This window comes from Vipera berus (assembly GCF_964194415.1).
Source record: "Vipera berus genome assembly, chromosome: 5".
Classification (NCBI taxonomy): Eukaryota; Metazoa; Chordata; class Lepidosauria; order Squamata; family Viperidae; genus Vipera; species Vipera berus.
This window is the reverse complement of record NC_138207.1, coordinates 95,013,387-95,032,576: the sequence shown is the minus strand read 5'-3', so window position 1 is coordinate 95,032,576 and position 19,190 is coordinate 95,013,387. Positions and strand designations below refer to the sequence as shown.

At 41.7% G+C, this 19,190-nt stretch overlaps 1 protein-coding gene across 1 annotated transcript in view; it reads right to left on the bottom strand.

Moving 5' to 3' along the window:
• The window catches only part of ANK3 (ankyrin 3), a 190,115-nt gene that overhangs the window by 75,817 nt on the left and 95,108 nt on the right, over positions 1-19,190 (bottom strand). Inside the window, exons 14-18 of the mRNA XM_081329703.1 lie at positions 18,981-19,178; positions 16,537-16,635; positions 10,186-10,284; positions 5,156-5,353; positions 3,518-3,616 (exon numbers count right to left, since the gene is read on the bottom strand). Coding sequence (XP_081185829.1) covers positions 3,518-3,616; positions 5,156-5,353; positions 10,186-10,284; positions 16,537-16,635; positions 18,981-19,178 — 693 coding nt within the window. The remainder of the gene's footprint in view (positions 1-3,517; positions 3,617-5,155; positions 5,354-10,185; positions 10,285-16,536; positions 16,636-18,980; positions 19,179-19,190) is intronic.

Here is a 19,190-nt window from a genome sequence, read left to right as displayed (position 1 = left end):
TTTATGTACTAAACCCTGTTGCATCATCATCCCAGCTCTTGGAACATGGTTTGAGAATCAGCCCAGAATTTGAGGTATTGCAACACCACCCAGAAGATTTAAGCAAAATGTGGCCCACAGTCCTTTAGGAAGCTTGGATCCTGCTCTATCTTTTCTTGTTTAACAACAAATAGCCTTTTAGATTGCACAGAAAATCTGGGGAACATCTGTTCTGTACCAGCCTGCTACCGGCCCTGCAGAAAAGGCAGGGACAACCCCTTTACAAACAGCAAGAGGCTGGAATAAAGCCTGCCAAATTTATTAACATAAAACAGACACCAACCATGAAACAGAAGCTATGAAACAGGAACTGTCCAAGCGGTTGCCTTCAGCAAACCAGCCCTCCCAAACATTCCCCTTAAATACAGTTCAGGGCGTGGCCTCTCTCTGCCTCCTTCTCAGGTGCCCCATTGCCTTCCTCTGTTTACTCCTGATTGACTGCCTCCTGCGTCGGGCGTCCTTGAACAGGGCCAGCTGTGGGTCATCTTCATCCACGCTGTCAGGCTCACACAGCTGGGTCTCCGTCGTGACCAGGTGGGAGGGGCCTGGCTGAGGGCTCTGCGGAGCCTCAAAGCCATCATCAGCAAGCTCTTCAACACCCCCCTCCTCCTCTGAGTCGTCCGACCCAACTGCCGACCCCACAGGCTGACAGGCTGAATCACAACAACATCAGAAGCGCATAAAACAGAGTTAACTGCCCTGTCCTGATATTATTTCAGCTTAATTCAGTCAAAATGTGACTATTTAGGCCACAGGTCTGCAACCCGCGGCTCCAGAGCCGCATGCGGCTCTTTCAGCTGTCTCCTGTGGCTCCCAGTCTTCTGCTATGTGTAGTCCAAAAAAAAAAGGTAGGACTAAAAAAGTTCAACCAATCAATTCAAATATGCAGGGTAGGTGCATATCTCGCCTTGGCTCCACTCTTCAGTCAAACCATTCTGCACATGCGTGCATGTACGCGCATGTGCACACATTTTTTGCGGCTCCCAGTTTTTCCTTTTGTGAGGGAACCGGTTCCGAGTGGCTCTTTCACTGTTTCAGGTTGCTGACCCCTGATTTAGGCCATTAACTTAGGCTCTCTACTCTTTCCGTTATGGGACTGATTGATGGAACATATAAGCCCTAATAGAAACAACAAAATGAATTAATCTTCCATTTATTATAATTTCCTTTCTTTCATCTAAACAAGGAAACATAATAAATGAAATTACACTTGACTTGGTTATTGAATTCGCCAGCTGGTGGGTTCAAAAAGCAATGAATTGTAAGCTAACCAAACAGGTTGAACTTATCTCACAAGAACTTAATCTAACTCTAATGCTAGACAAATTTAACATGTCCTGCAAATAAAACCAATAGTAAAGATATGATGTGCAAACACAGCTCTTGAGCACAGTTCTGTTTAACTGTACATAATTTAATTTCTGGATTGTTCAGGGGAGGACAAAGCATATGTGATGCCACTAGCGATACAATTACAGTAACAGTTACATGAATGGCTTCTTACAGGTGAATTCCAGGTATGGAGACCCAATTTTGAGTACACCTTTTCATTCTGATCTGGCCTGAATCAAAGTCCTGCTTCTTGTAGTGGACTGTCAGGCCCCCTCAGCAAACCTTGATAGTTATTCTCTGTGCCAGGTAAATAATTCAAAAGAATCCAATGAAAATAGCCCTAAATATTGCAGCAATGTCCCCATTTTTGAGACAGCATTTCAGACCCAAACAGTTTGAGATATGCTACCTCCTGTCCTTCCTTTAGGACTATTTTGCTAAGCAAGCTAACAGGGTCCCCCCATCTAGGCTTCTAATTAAATTGCCAGTGCAATTTAATGGGGGTCAGGAAATGCTTTTAAAAAATGATTCACTGGAGACAATGAATGTGCTGGAAAGAGGCAGTAGTAGAACAAGAGACTGCAAGTACCACCACCTCCTCCTCCTCTGACTTGAAACAGATCCAGTTCCCAACTGATTTCCTAATTTATTTGTGCCTCAATGCGATGTGTTTAAGTGTGAGATTTCTCCTCCGTCTGCCTGTTTTTCCCTCCGTGGATTTTGCTATTTTGCTACCGCAGGAGGCTACCGTAAACAGCACCACCTTTTATGGCAGGGTAATCAGCTTCCTGACCTTTGATAAGAGGACAAGGGCAGGTAATTATTACTGCAGCAGACTTTTTTCCACTTCCAAAATAAAGAGCCTGAGAACCCTTTCATCAGAATATCCGCCTGGGCTGTCTGTTATTATGCCCACAACAGATCCTTGGTCCTTCTCTGAGCAGGAGGGCAGTGAGACCACACAGCTTGCCTTCATCCAGCTATGGCCGTGGCGGCGAACCTATGGCACGGGTGCCAAAGGCGGTATTCAAAGCCCTCTCGGTGGGCACGTGCGCCGTCGCCCCAGTCCTAGGACTTCTGCTGGGTTTTATAAAACCTTTTCGCTTTAGGCCTCCGCCGCCGTGTGCAAAAAAAAAAAGGTTCAATCAATAATTTCAACTTCTCACGGGAAAAACAAAGTTCTCGCAAAGTTGGAATCGATTGATTGAACTTTTTAGCCCCACCCTGTCTGCCATTACCACCGCAGCCACGCCCACCCAAAGGGCCACGCCCACCCAAAGGGCCACGCCCACCCGGCTCCCGATGATACACAAGTGGGTTTTGGGTTGCAGTTTGGGCACTCGGTCTCGAAAAGGTTCGCCATCACTGAGCTATGCAGTTGGGCCTCCTGTCCAAAATGAGTCTGGTTTTGGTTTTGTTGTTGTTGTTGTTGTTGTGACTGTTATTGTTTTTTTAGGATTGAGAGAAATGAAGGCAAGCATCTTATTTCACCTGATCAAAAGGGAAAAAAAATTATCTACTCTTACAAAGATCCACTCCTCCCAATTTGGGAAGTCCCTCCGCCTGCCTTTGTTGCATCCACATTTTTTGGCCAGGAGTCAACAAGCATCTTGGAAGAAAAAAAACAGGCAAAAATCTGTTGCTGCCTTTCAACTCCTTCAACCTTCCAAAGATTTAGGGCTGCACCTCTTATGTGCCTCAGCCAGCCCAGGGAACGACTATTATGATTTTGGAAGTTGTAGTCTGAACCTCCTGTGGCTGATTTTTTTTTGTCCAAGGCACGAACAATATCATATGCCTCACAGCTATAAACAGGTCAATCAATTCCAAAGCAGAAGTGAGTCTGGGGTTGAGGGAGGCAGAGTATATGGGGCCTTGGGACAGGCGTTATGGTGGAAATGAGAAGGACCATCCAGCTGCAGACCGATGAGATCAGACACACAACAGAAAGGCCCAGAAAGGAGTCCAGGCACCGGCGGAGATCTGATCAGCTGCATCCAGGATCCCATCCATCTGTGCCTTTGGCACAAGAAATAATTCCCAAGTCAGAAAGGGCTGGGGGGTTGGGGTGGGGGGAGCTGGTTTTTACCCACGTCAATTGGCCTCTTCTGGGATTGTTTCAATAGGATCTTTCCACAAATCCTACCTTAGTGGGTGCATCCACCACAGCTCCTTGGTTGACCAGCACCTCTGCAACGTTGATTCTGTCTTCCTGGGCTGCCAAGTGCAGTGGAGTCAGGCCACTCTGCAAATCACAGGCAGCAAATCAGTTTTGGGCAGGAGGATGTGCTCGGAAGCATCAGGGCCTGAGTTTAATGCCCGGCAAGGCCGGGCCTCTCCTCCTGAGCTTAACAAGAGGTCAGCAGAAAATGCACGTGTGGTGCTCAGCACCCATTTCAACCACGTTATGTCCAATTACACGACTAAAGATTGAAAAAAGGAATAGGTGATGCAGGAGCAAGTCAGTTGCCATGCTTCATAAAGAGAGTACTATTGTTTGTGTTGGGGTAAAATAAACTGTGTGATACTATCTCGCTGGTGCAGCGCAACTACTCCAGGAGCCCTTTCCCCAAGGTTTATTCATCCTGAACATTAATTTGGCATGTAGAAAACTAATCAAAAAGATGCAGTGAGGTTCCTTGCGATGCTGCATTTTCCTACAATGGAAAAAGACTATTTGTAAGATCTCAAAGGTGCTCAAAGCAGCAACTGCGCCTTTTTAAGAACGATACCACAGGCCCATTGAACGCCTGGCCCGAGCAACATTTTATCAACCACAATCAGTTTTGTTCCATCGCACGTGGTCTTCTACAAGCCTCAGAACAGAAGAAATGTTCCTGCTGTCAGATCAGGTGGCCCACATGATTTGGCTATGGTGGCTTCTTTTGGCTGTGTTTTTGGGGGCCAACTGTTTGATGTCCAAGGCAACAGGCCGCAAAAGGAATTTTCTCACTTCATCTTATGCACGTTTTGTATTAATTGTATTAATTCAGTGAAGATTAACTGGTTAATTTGCATTTAGTCAACTCCATGTGATGATGGTCTGTGGTTCTATACTGAACTTGCAACAGATGTAATATGGAGTTAACTACAATATCCCTGTAATTCAGTCCTATGATTCAGAAGCAGGACCATTGGACACAGGTCATAAAAATAAAGAGAGGTGTAAGAGAAGTAAGCATTAGTGTCTCTTTCTTGTCTGTCTGTCTGTCTGTCTGTCTGTCTGTCTGTCTGTCTGTCTGTCTGTCTATCTATCTATCTATCTATCTATCTATCTATCTATCTATCTATCTATCTATCTATCTATCTATCTATCTACCTCTATCAGGAGAGAGAGAAAGAACTAAGAGAATCTGATAGCAGCTTATTAAACCTTTTTATATCCCTTGCAAAGTTCAACATTCAGGATTCACATGACTCTTCTATGCCAGGCAGGGTTATATTTGTCCTGGATCACAGGTTGTCATGATCCTCTCCTGCCAGCATTCACGCCATTAAATCTGGCTTGCAAGCTATTCCACATCCTTGTATAGGGCAGAGATTGGATGTCATGCAAAACTCATGGTCACGGAACAAGATTCCCTGTGGACTATGGAGTTATTATGAACAACAGCAGCAGCACAATACAGCCCAGGCCAGGGGTAGGCAACCTCGGCTCTTTTATGACTCATGGACTGACTGAGGAATTCTGGGAGTTGAAGTCCATGAGTCATAAAAGAGCCAAGGTTGCCTACCCCTGGCCCAGGCCATTGGAGAGTACGGAATCTCTCCACAGCCCACATACCTTGTTGCTGAGATTCACATTGGCGTTTCTGCTGAGAAGCAAGGAGACCATGTCCATGTGACCCTCTTGGGAAGCCAGATGCACAGGAGCAATGCCTTGTCTGGTCACAGCATTCGCATCAGCACCGTATTCCAGTAAGGTGGTTGCTATGTCCATCTGGTTCTTCTTGGCAGCGATGTGCAGCGGAGTGTAACCATTCTGTCAAGGCAAACATCTTTGGTTATGGGCTCTTTCATTAAAACAGAGAGGAGCTATTACTGGCATTTGCCGGTGAGGATTTCTAAACTTTTAACTACATACTTTCTCTTGTACGGGGAAAAAAAGTTTTCTTTTCCTTTTTCCTTTTTCAAGGAAATTATGCAATCTCCCTCCCTCTCCACCCCCATAAGTAATATTTATTTTCTGGTCTTTTCTTGGTGATTTCCAAAACAATCACGTTGCCCGAAAATTCCTTATACTTTCAGCTAAAAAAACATCACTAAGAAAAGAAGGATCAGTTTTCATTCAGAAATATCCTTCCGGTGCCCAACCTCATTCTTCCTTTCCTCCTCTTGTAAAAAACATAATCTGAAGACTGGAAGCCATTCCATTAATGTAGGAAACTAGCAAGGGAGCCTGTAGGACCTCTGAGGGCAACCTGGCTGGGGACTGGGAGATGAAGAGAACCATCTGAGATGTTAGAACATGTTGAAGGAGAACCCTGCAGAGGGTGATGGTGACGTCACAGGGCAATTTCCAGGGACACAATGGAGGCATTCTCTTCCCCCTCTTCCACCAAGGGAAGTTGTGACACTAAGGCAGATGTTCCCTAGATTCTAACCCTGGAGATCACAGTCTGTCCAAAGACAGACAGAGGTGGACATTCCCTCACCTCTGCAGCGCTAAGAGTTTGGGGAAAGCTTAACTGCTCTCTGGAAAGGAGGATTTGCAAGGGGGAGAAATGACTAGGGAGGTGGTCTGGAAAGGGGAAAAAAGAAAAATATGGGGGGGAGGGCATAAAACTTTTAAAAAGTGCAAAAGAGAACAGTTTTAATAAGTGCAACATTAGGAAAGCAGAAATATGCCCTCCCCCCCCCACGTTACCCCCACTCTGGGTCTCCTCATCTCAAGAGAGGATCGAACAAATATCAAGCAAAAGTCCACAATTTCATTTTTAAATTGTTTGGGTAGCTGCATTAAAAATAAAAACATAGTCAGTCAGTAAGTCCTATCCTGTCTCTTAGCTCTGGAGATGCGTAAGCTCGCTAGAAAACAGAATAACAACAGCTCAACTACAAGCATCTCTGTGCAGAGACTCTGGATGACTTTCCGATTCTAGGACCTGGTTGTGGAAGAAAGACAGATCAAGAAGCTGAGATGCTGGCACTGCACAGTCTAGGCATGAATAACTGAGAAAATTCTCCAGGGAAGTTACCAATGGCATTTTAAAGCCAGCAGATATTCTTGCATCCTATTTGCAGAACCTGATTTTGGCATAAAGCTGAGGCTGTTAGTGATACAGACTGGCACATATTAGAGTTGAGCTGCACTTCTGCAATATTGTTTTCGTAGAGCAGTGAAAAAGAAAACGCTTGACTAAAATGATAGGCTTCCCACCCTCCAGCCGATGAAGACAACTGGAGCAGGAGAAACCCTTCCATTCCAGAGGAAATATTGAAGGAAACCCTCAGCCAACATGGTCCTCTCTTAGCTGACGCGTGAGCAGCTCTTGGAAGGCTTTTTCCATGACTTGAAGCTGATCTCGGCTCAGTTTTGTGACTTTCAGGAAGCCTTTGGCAAAAATGGCCCACAGGCAGCTTCTCAGCCACTGGATCAAAGGTGAAGGAATCAAGGGAGCCAACCCATAATTTCTGGTTTTCTCTCCAGTCTGTCATTTTGTGATTTGGGCTGTAGTGCAACATTGGCTGGGGGGGCGGGGAAAAGAAGCAAGCGCCTGCTCTATGAAACTAAGGCAACATCCTGACTCCATGAAAATGTGTTATTTCTTGTTATTGCACCCCAGTGATAAAGCTTTGGAACTCAGACCTACTTCAGAAAAGGACCAGACCTCTAAGTGTTTCACCAACCAGATGGAAGCAATCCTAAGGAAGCCCCTTTGTGCAAGTTTTTATTCTCTGAACAAACTCTTAAAACAGGCTTTTTATTTTTTTTATTTATTTTATTTTAATTCCATTTATATCCCGCCCTTCTCCGAAGACTCAGGGCGGCTTACAAGCTTAGCAGTAGCCTTCATTCTATGTATATGCCTGCTTATTAGGGCTTTCACACACACACCCCCAAGCGGCATTATTACAAAGTCAGCTTATTGCCCCCAACAATCTGGGTCCTCATTTTTTACCTACCTCGGAAGGATGGAAGGCTGAGTCAACCTTGAGCCTGGTGGGACTCGAACCTGCACTAATTGAAGGCAGCTGGTGTTACTTAAGGAGGCATTAGCCCACTGCTCCACCAAGGCTCCTTTTGCAATGAGAAAGCCCATTGGTCCAAAATGAGGAGTGTGTACCATGCTCAACAGGATGACTCTAACACCCCTAACCCTGATGGACCAAGTAATGGCTGCTTTTGTCTTACAGCTTTATGACAATATTTATAAAATAACTTATATTTCTCATGGCAGTTTGGAATCGGAGAGAGAAGCCTGTGGCTTGTAGATTACTTGACAAAGATATCTACAAATTTGCTTTGGGCGTAAACCCCTGAGCAGTGTGCTATAGGTCATCCCTTGGTTTGCAGGCCTCAAGATTGATTTTTAGGTTTCTCCCATCCCATCTTATCACAGCTCACCTTAACTCACAACTGGTATTTAACATTTTCCCACTATGGTCATTTGGATTTGAGTCAGCAAGCTGGAGCCTATGAGTATTTGAGTCCAGCACATCTTGGAAATGACCAAGTCCCCCAAAACATCACTCCATTGGGCAATCAGGGGTCTTCTGCCCCCCCACCTTCCCTTTTAAGGGGGCCACAGCAGAGCAGTCCCCAGAGGAGGAGAGAAGAAGAATTCATCCATCATCTCTCAAACTCCCTCCATAAATTCAGTTCTATTAAGGTCTTTCTGAAATGTTTCTTTTCCTGTCTGAAAAGCCTAAGTGAGCCTACCACAGGAATTTTAGCAGGGATTTAAAGAATGAAACGTTTTGTATTAATGGTCTCATTTATTCCAAGAGTCTTGTTGGATCGGATTAAGATCAAAATTCTACATCTGCTTCTCTAGGTGCGAAGCTTAGTGACCCTCTCTGAGAAAGCGCGTACAGGATTGCACTGAAAAACAGAGCATCAGAGGTTGGGTTTGAATCCACGTTCTGGAATTCTGATTGTTATCTCATGGGCAGAAATCCATTTCCACATTTGCCAAGTTTCCACTGAATGCAAACATGTTGCCAGGATTTTCCCCTTCAACCTTTCCAATCTCTAATCAATCTACACACAGTCAAGTTGCCACACAGATACTGATGAAAGTGACAAACAACCATGCAAGGCTCTTACCTGACTTTTTCTGCTTAACTCTCTCCTTTCCTTTGACATCAAGAAACAATAGGAAAAAAGTAGCCCATTCAAGTTATGCATTTGCCCTCGTGCAGGAAGAAAGAAAAGCAGGGTAGCCCTGAAGTTCAAGAATCAGTGCTACCATTCATACAACACACTTAATCAAATGAGATTATAGCCAAAGGGCTCCTTACCCATATCTTAACTTGGTCTGATTTCAACTTTTCTGGGTTAGTAGTGCATTATACAAATCCAGTTTGCCAATGGAACCCGGAAAATCAATAAATAAGCTAACACATTAAGCATGTTGTGTGAATGTTGCCAAAGTATTTTAGAAACGGGTATCTCCCTGATGCTGTGTGAAAGAAACCTGAAGGAACTCTGGCTCTTCCTATTCCACACCTTCATGGAGACTCTCTCTAAAGACACAGGAAATCTGGATATACTACTATAGTCAGTGCTTTTTTTGTAAAAGAAAAAGGTGCCAGAACTCACACATGTCATACAACCTGCCTTGCCTACCCTACAAGGTTCCATCCAAAAAAGGTGCCGGAACTCCGTTCGGAGCGTTCTATGAGAAAAAAAGCCCTGACTATAGTAGATAATCCTAGATTATCTAGGTTGACTTCTGATGTCCTCTTGTGCCAATCATACCTTAAGTTTTTCTACTGACCTTATGAGATACATTCTCTCTCTCTCTCCCACCCTGTCTCCTTCTGCCATTCCGGTAAACCACAAAGACTAAAGCTTGCATGCTCTGCTAATAGCAATACCAGAGTAATCACCTCCATCCAATCCATAGATTCCTGAGACCACCAATCACCATAACTATCTAAATCTGTGTAAAGCTTAAACAAAATAAAGTCCTCTTTCTTTTGGCGCTCCAAAGCTTTCCAGATGCCCGCTCAGACCTGCAAAATGGGGACATTTTGCCAAATGGGGAGGCTCATTTGGATTGTGTACTGCTGCCATGGGTTAACTACAACACTACAGATTTAATTTACGCTTTTGTAATTATGTCTATAAGCACAGTACAAACACAGCTCAGAGGTTCCATAACAGTTGCCTGGCCTGAAAAGTACATTGTGGGTTTCCAGTACACGTCCAAAAGAGACACAATAGGAAAGCCCATCTCATCTGGGTGGCCCTTAGGGTTAACTTTGTGGTCCCCAATCCATGGGGAGAAGAATGATCTTCCCACCACATCAACCCTTTGTCAAATCCTCCTCTACCAACTCCATGTCTTCCTCAGTGTGGATGATCAAAATAAAGGTCCCTCTACCATCTAACCTAGGGGTGCCCAACCTTGGCGCCTATAAGACCTCTGGACCTCAACTCCCAGAATTCCTCAGCCAGTCATTCTGAATTCTGAGAGTTGAGGCCCACAAGTCTTAAAGTTGCAAAGGTTGGGCATCCCTAATCTAATCCATCTCCTGCTTCGGATCATCCTACAGTCTCATTAGAGGAGGCCCAGCGGGGCCTCCAAAGAAGGGGAAAGACAGAACGTGTGGCTGCACATTCACCCCACTCAATGGCTTTGGTACCTTTGCAGAGGCGTGAGGAGAGGCTCCTTGGTCCAAAAGGAGAAGTGCCACTTTCTGATTATCGTAATGTGCCGCAACATGCAATGGAGTTAAACCACTCTAAAAACACATGCAGAACAAACAGGCATGGTTAGAAACCCACTTTACAGAAACCCTTGAAGAATTAGGTTAAGCCAGGTTTAATGAGGTTGTTTATGGTGGTATTAACTGAGATTTTGAAATGATCAACAACAACACACGATACAACACAAAACACTGACTTGTATGGGAATGCTCTTCACACTTTTTAAGACGTCAATTTTGCCTACATGAATAACTATCCCCCCTGATCTCTTACAGACTATGGATAAGAAATATTGATTCATTCTTTATTTACGTGATTCTTAACAAATTAATTTACTTGCTGTTGGGTTTTTTTTCAATTTAATGGACTTTCAGCCCATTAAAGAGACAAAGAATGTCTCTTTACCAAAACCTCTTGAAAGACACATTCAAACCAGCCCATCAAGGGAAAAGTCTATTCCGGTCTCAAGCACTTCTTCCATCATTTAATTCAGGGGCGTCAAACTCAATTTCATTGAGGGCCACATCAGCATTGCAGTTGCCCTCAGGGGGCCGAATGGGTGTGGCCAGGGTGGGCATGGCCTACTGGGTGGGCGTGGCTAGAGTGCATATGGCCTACTGGGTGGGCATGGCCAGCTCTACATCGTTCACATCAAGGGTGCCTATGGGGGCCTGGGTAGGAGTGGGACAGATCTGAGGGTCTCTGGCAGAAGGAGGGTCTCTGGGCCAGGGCCAAGGCAGCGGGGGCTGTTCCCTCACTGTTTCCAGGACGGCTTCGCGGGCCACATGAAACCACTTCGCGGGCCGCATCCGGCCCCCGGGCCTTGTGTTTGACACGTCTGAAAAGTGACTTCCATGTGCCTCTGCAGCCACGAAAACTAAATTTGGTAAATTTTGCCTAATATAGATCATTCTTATTTCATGTGAACGTTGTGGGTGGTCCTCATATGCAAAATAACATCATCAAAGATGTGTCTTTTAGTAGAAAGCAATCCCAAGCAGAGGGTAAAGATATTGTGCTCCGTTAGAGTGGGGATGAGCCCACCATTGGTAGACTTGGAATGACATGTTAGGTGTTAGAGATTAAACTTGATTTGGGTGACAATATTATATAATGGAGTAAAAGCACCTTTAAGGAGTTAAACGGCCTAAGGGTGTGGCTGTAATTATTCCACATAAAAGAGAGTTAGATGTTACACGTAGTTGCTCTTGTATATGTGTTTGATGTTAGTGTTTGGATACCTCTTGTTCTCTTGTTTGCTAACTTGATATTTATTCTCTCAAGAATCAACTGCTTGCTACAGTGTATATTGTTTTTGATATTGGTAAGCAGCTTTTGTATTTTGATACTATGTTTTTTATGGACTGACTTTTATGTGCATGATACTGGATTGATACTTGGACTATTCCTTACTGTGTTCCTTTTTGTTGTCTGAGTAAAAATAAGTTATAAAACTCGTGTTAGTGCATTACTGTTTGCCTAAAAGTCCCAGTACAACTTCCACTGTGTATTAATAATACTCTGTTAAACAAACCATTTTTTTTTTCAACAACATATTCTAACAATGGTTATGGGCCCAGATCCAGTGTGGTGCTGAGGACAGGCACAGTATTGTATTTATATTTCCTAACTGAGTTTTCAAATTCAGACAATGGCACAAGGACTATTCAATCCATTCTGCATTACCCGGCTTAATGGGTCAAACTACGTATCCTGGTCTACACAATGTAGTTTGCTATTACAAAATCAAGGTCTTTGGAAAATAGTCCATAATCCTCCTGATGTAACTGCCTGGGATCCAACTAATGAAGAAGATAACAAGAAGATTGTAGACTTCAATAAAGACAATGATAAGGCTTTATCTATTATTGGGCTAACATTAGGAGACCAACAGCTAGTCCATGTGCGTGGAGAAGAATCTGCTGCTAAATGTTGGGCTAAGTTGAAAAAGATTTTTGTTCGGGACAGTGTTGGTGCTCATATAAATCTTACCAGAAAGCTATTTAGAGCTAGACTGGAAAAGAATGGCGATATGTTAGCTCACCTTAACTTTATAAAAGCAACTTTGTTGGAACTGCAAGAAAAAGAACTTATTTTCTCAGAGCTTCACCAGGTTTACATCATTTTATCATCATTGGATGAGAGCTACGATGCCTTTGTATCGTCTTTGGAGGTTTTGTCCAAAGAAGACCTAACTGTTTCTTCAATAACTGGAAGGTTGTTGGAAGAATCAAGATGTCATATGGAGAGAAAACAGTTGAGAGAGCCATTGCAACAAGAAATAAAGAAGACTGAATCTGCTTATATTTTAAGGAAATGCTTTAATTGTGGGTTAAAGGGACATATTGCTAAGTTTTGTCAGAATAGTAATTGTCAGAGAAAGGAAAGCCATAGAAAGAATAAAAAGCTGATTAATGTAGCTGTAGCTAATAGAACTACTAATAACCACAATTGGTGGGTGGTAGATAGTGGAGCTACACACTGTATTTCAAAAATAAAAAGGGATTTTGAGAATATAAGGTCTAGTAAAAAATATATTTCTATGGCTAATGGCTGGAGAGTCAAGGTCTCTGGAGAGGGTAAGGTTTACTGTTCATTTTTAAAACAAAATTTGGAAATGCTATATGTTCCCAGATGTGATTATAATCTATTATCAGTTAAGGCATTATTGGAAGCAGGTTTTAAAGTTACTTTCCAAGGGGAGGAATGTCTTATTCAAAAGAATGAAGTGAACTTAATAGCTAATATGAAAGATGGTTTGTTTGTAATTAGCAATGATCCTATTATAATGGCTACTACTTGTACAAATCAAAAACCACATGATGAATGTATTCATTTATTACATAGAAGATTGGGTCATGTGAATTTTAATACACTAAAAAGAACTGTAGCTTTGTCTAATGGGTTTAAGTTAAAGGCTTGTAAGAAATATCTGCAGTGTAACGTATGTGGTAGAGAAAAGAACAGGGCAGCACCAGCTAATAGGTTAGATGGATTTAAAACTACAACTCCATTAGAACTGGTATTTATGGATTTGATAGGTCCTATGAAACCCAGTTTAGGGGGTGCTTGCTACATATTAAATATTCTAGACCATTATAGCAGATATGGGTTCTGTTATCTTCTTACGTCAAAAACTGAAACTATACAAACAATATCTAATTGGCTCAAGTTTGTACAAAGGAAAACTCAGTTAAATGTAAAAACCATAATAACAGACAATGGAACTGAGTTTGTTAATAAACAGTTCAATGAGCTGTTAGTTTCAGAGGGAATAGAGCATAGACGTACAGCTCCTTATAGACCTCAGCATGATGCATTTGTTGAACGGAGGGGCCAAACATTGCAAGCTATGATTAGATCTATGATTGAAGATTCTGGTTTACCTGATAGCTTATGGGGAGAAGCAGCAAAATGTGCTAATCATATTTTAAACAATGTGGTTAGTTCAGCTACAGGTAAAATTCCTTATACCTTATGGTATAAGAGAAAACCAAATCTTAGTTATATTCACACATTTGGGACACCTGCTTGGGTACATATTCCAAGTTCAATAAGAAATAAAGGAGAACATAGAGCTAAACAATTATTTTTTGTTGGCTATGAGTTAAACCATAAGTCTTATCGGTTCTGGGAGAAAGGTACTAAAAACATTTATTGTAGTTCTAGCGCTGTTTTTCAAGAACAGTCAGGCTGGGAAAGGGTAGAAGATATTGTATATATTCCTCAACAAGATTTAACTAACTCCTCAAATGAAAGTGATAAAGAAGAGGAGGAACCTGCTAGAGAGATCAAACAAGAACCACTGATAGTGGAGACAGGAGAGGAAGAAGATAATAATGTAAATGTACCTATAAGTCCAATAATTCTCAGAAGGTCTAACAGGGAAAGACGACAGCCTGATCGTTTCGAGGCAGGTTTAATTTGTCAAATAGACATTGAACCTTCTAATGTTGAAGAAATAAAAATGTATCCTGAGAATGAAAGAAAGAATTGGAAAGTAGCTATGGATAAAGAAATAAAGTCTTTGCAAGATCTTAATGTTTATCAAGAGGTTAAAATACCTAAAACAGAAAAGTTAATTGGATGTAAATGCGTTTTTAAACTGAAAGAAAGTGTTACAGGAGAGGTAATACATAAAGCAAGATTAGTTGCTCAAGGATTAGTTGCTCAGAATAATAGTGATTATGATGAAGTATTTTCCCCAACGTTAAGAGCTTCCACTCTTAGGGCTGCTTTAGTTTGGGCAGCAAATAAGAATTATAGTATAAAACATGTAGATATTGAAACTGCTTATTTGCATGCATCATTAAACCATGATATATATATGAAAGTTCCATCAGGAATAGAAAGTAAGGTAGGGTACTGTTGGAAACTGAATAAGAATTTGTATGGTTTAAAACAGTCAGGTTATGAGTGGAATAGATGTTTAGTAAAAGAGTTAAATAGTTTGGGATTTAAAGCTAGTATTGCAGATCCTTGTTTATTTATAAAACAGCAAAATAGTGAATTATCATTGTTATTATTATTCACTGATGATATTGCTATTATAGCAAAAGATGAAACAGAAACTGAAAGAATAATTTCAGGGTTAAAAAGAAAATTTAGAGTAAAAGATCTAGGAGCTATTAGTCATTATCTAGGGCTGGATATTGTCAGGACTAGTAAAGGATTTAAACTGTCTCAAGCTAAGAAAATTAATGGTTTGCTGAAACGTTATAATATGGAAAACTGTAAACCAGTAAAAACACCTATGGTTCAAGGTTTTGAGAGTTCAGCAGATAACAGCAATGTCTTTGATAAAAAGATATATCAATCATTAATAGGCAGCTTGATGTATTTATGTAACTGGTCAAGACCTGACATAGCATTTACAGTTAATCATTTAGCTAGATATTGTGAGAATCCTACAACCAGATGTTGGCAAGGTGCGAAAAGAGTTTTAAGATATTTGAAGCACACTATACATTATTCTCTATATCTAGAGCCAACAAAGGAATTGGAACTAAAAGCATTTGCAGATGCTAGTTTTGCATCTGATACTGTAACCAGGAAATCCACTTCAGGATTGGTTGTATTATTGGGAAACGCTTTAGTAGGATGGAGGTCTAACAGACAGAAGCATATAAGCTTATCAACAACTGAATCCGAATTTTCTTGTTTATCTTTATTATGTACTGAGCTATTGGTATGGAAACAATTATTGTTTGATATGGGTTTAAATTGTAATGAACCAATAAAAGTGTATGAAGACAATCAAGCAGCTATAAAATTAGCAACTAATGCTGCAGTGAAAACTAGATCAAAACATACGGATCTACGGTATCTAAATGTCAGACAATGTGTTAAAGATAATTTGATTAAACTGGAATATTGTGCAACTGAAGATAATATTGCTGACCAGTTTACTAAAGCTCAGGGTGCTATAAAGCATAAATCTGTTTGTGATATGTGTAATTTGAGATTGTAAAAATATATGTATAATATGCCACCCAAAAGGGGAGATTGTTAGAGATTAAACTTGATTTGGGTGACAATATTATATAATGGAGTAAAAGCACCTTTAAGGAGTTAAACGGCCTAAGGGTGTGGCTGTAATTATTCCACATAAAAGAGAGTTAGATGTTACACGTAGTTGCTCTTGTATATGTGTTTGATGTTAGTGTTTGGATACCTCTTGTTCTCTTGTTTGCTAACTTGATATTTATTCTCTCAAGAATCAACTGCTTGCTACAGTGTATATTGTTTTTGATATTGGTAAGCAGCTTTTGTATTTTGATACTATGTTTTTTATGGACTGACTTTTATGTGCATGATACTGGATTGATACTTGGACTATTCCTTACTGTGTTCCTTTTTGTTGTCTGAGTAAAAATAAGTTATAAAACTCGTGTTAGTGCATTACTGTTTGCCTAAAAGTCCCAGTACAACTTCCACTGTGTATTAATAATACTCTGTTAAACAAACCATTATTTTTTTCAACAACATATTCTAACATTAGGGATAGATTGTCCTGGGGAAAAACCCATCTCTGTGATCACTACATACAATAATATGTAACAATAACACAATTTGATGGCACGTAATCAATCCATCAAGGTCTTCTGAAGCAGAAGAATATCCTCAAGAAATTAATACCTCTTTTTTCAGGAGAAACCAAGAGCTTTTGCAATACTACACGGAAGTGATGGAATAGGAGAAATACTCCAGTGAGATCCGGACGCTCTCAAAATTTGATGGCTTTGGTGGATGCTAGAATGACCAGGTTGAAGCAACATCTGCCTTACCTTTCCAGCCGCGTCTGGAGAAGCGTTTTTCTGAAGCAGGAGGTTGGCAACTTCTATTTTGCCATATTTTGCTGCCACATGTAGAGGGGTAAATCCTTTCTGTAAGATAAAACATTTGTATTAACAGTTTTATTTGAGGCAAAGGCCACTTTTGCAGAACCCAGGCGCAACTGAAGAGGTCGTCTTTCCATGTCACATCAGAATTGAGTGTGCCATTCCCAGCCACACGTCCACGTGTGGAAGGGACTGAAGGATCCACTTTTCTACAATGCACAAGGAAGCCAATTAAATCACTGTGTTTTATTTTGAAATGACTTTCAAATTCTTTTGAGTTTTACAAAAACTTTGAAAGTATGGCTACAGGGGATATGACATTGAAATGTGTAATATCAGATCTTGAGTGGAGCCTTCCTATTATTAGCAAAAGAAATATAACTTATGCAGGTTGGTAAAAAGGCAAAATAGAACTCACTTTAATTTCCATCAAACTCCAAATCAGCAACAGCAATTCAGTAATTGCAATGTTCTGCTTAAAGAAGCAAAATAACGCAGCCTGTGTAAAAAGGCACCATTTTGATGGAAAACTAATCAGTTTATCCTGAAAACAAAGATAATCAAAGGCCACTAGGATGATACCTGGTCTGCATAAACAGTTTGAACTACTCCTTGGATAATACTTTATCGTGAGACACTTCGAACTTAAGAGATCACTACCTCCTTTTAAGGACCTAAATACATACAGATGAACTTCACATGCACAAATTGTCCTCTTAAATATTCATTGGTTGATCTCTCCTCCCCCCCACTTTCCCTCTTTTATTTCCTCAACTGCGTACAGAGTTGGCCCATTTGGCCCAAGTTACTTTGCTACCTGAAGTTAAGGACCTGATGCCTCCAGCTACCACCACCACCCCGTTCCAAGCACAGAAGCCAATTGGAGTAGAATGGCGACCTTGGGTGTGGGATCCTCTGCTGCCTTTGAAGAAGGAAGGTTGTTCAGAATGTCTGAAAAGCTGCTCCTGCTACCCCCTCCCAACCGCAGGGCGAGCCCTTCTGCATTACAAAAAGGTCAGCCCTGATTCTAAGCCAAGGTTAGACCGGCTCTGAATTAAAGGGATAATTCACAAGATGCACTCTGGAGAAGTTTCAGAATGAGAGAGTTGAATTCTGTGGGCTGCTCTCTTCCTGAATGCCAAGGACACCTTTTTTCTGAAAGTAGAAAAGGAGGCTAATATACTATGTTAGTATATGCAGAGCTGGTCGATCAGAAGGTCGGCAGTTTGGCGGGTCGAATCCCGAGTGCCGCGTAGCAGAGTGAGCGCCTGTTACTCGTCCCATCTTCTGCCAACCTAGCAGTTCGAAAGCACGTAAAAATGCAAGTAAAAAAATAGGGACCACTACGGTGGGAAGGTAACAGCGTTCTGTGCGCCTTTGGCGTCTAGTCATGCCGGCCACATGACCACGGAGACGTCCTCGGACAAGCGCCGGCTCTTCGGCTTTGAAACGGAGATGAGCACCAGCCCCTAGAGTCGGAAACGACTAGCACGCATGTGCGGGGGAACCTTTACCTTTACCTTTATATGCAGGGGGGAAAAAGATCAAAATCGTGCAATGATTTCCTTGTGACCCTCTATGTGAACAGAAATTGAACTTTGAAGAGGGATTAAAAAGAGTATTATGCCTTTGAGCTTTGATGTACAGAAAACTCCTGAGAATACCATGGATGGCCAAGAAATCAAACAAGAGGATCGTTGGAAAAATTAATCCAGAATACTCACTCAAGGGACAAAAGATCAGGCTGAAGTTATCATATTCTGGATAATTATGTGAAGAACTAGCTCTGGAGAAGCCTTTAATTCTGAGAATGGCAGAAAGAAAAAGACAACTAGCTGCAAAGTGGAGGGACTCCATTATAACAGGGAAGAGGGCACCATTGGAAAACCTGAAGACTAGGCTGGGCAGAACAATCTATCTCTGAGTCAACAGTGACTTAATAGCACTCAATCAATCAGTCAGTCAATCAATCAAACAATCTATCAATCAGTGGGCTTTTTCCATGGGAAAAACAACATATTTCTTACATGCTAGAATTACATCTTTCTATCTACTCATTAAGCATCTTATAGAAAAACTCCAGAGTCCTGAAACTGTCAACTTGACGTTATTTGGTACATTGTTGGCCCAGAGCAATAATTCTATTGGAATCAATGTCATTCCCAGAGACATAATGGTGTTTTGGCAGGGATCTGTTCTCCAAGCTTGCTGTTTAGCTCCCGGATGTTTCATTACCAAACTTAGGTAACACCTTCAGCAGGTTTTTTGGGTGAAGTGTCTTGCTTGTTGATATAGGTCCTGGGTGGTTGGGTGGTCTTGTGACTGGTTGAATCACAAGAGTGGTTGAGTCACAGTCAGCCTTGTGACTCATCCAAGGTAAATGTTCTTACCTTGGTAATGATACTCAAGGATGCCCCGTGGTCCAAAAGGATGGACGCCACATCTTCATGCCCTTCTCGTGCTGAAAGGTGCAATGGGGTGTATCCAGACGTTGTAGTGGCATTTGCTGAGGCTCCTTGCTGTAACAGCTGCTGGACTATATCGGCTTTGCCCAGACGCGCAGAAATGTGCAATGGCGTTTGGTCATCCTACAAATGGAA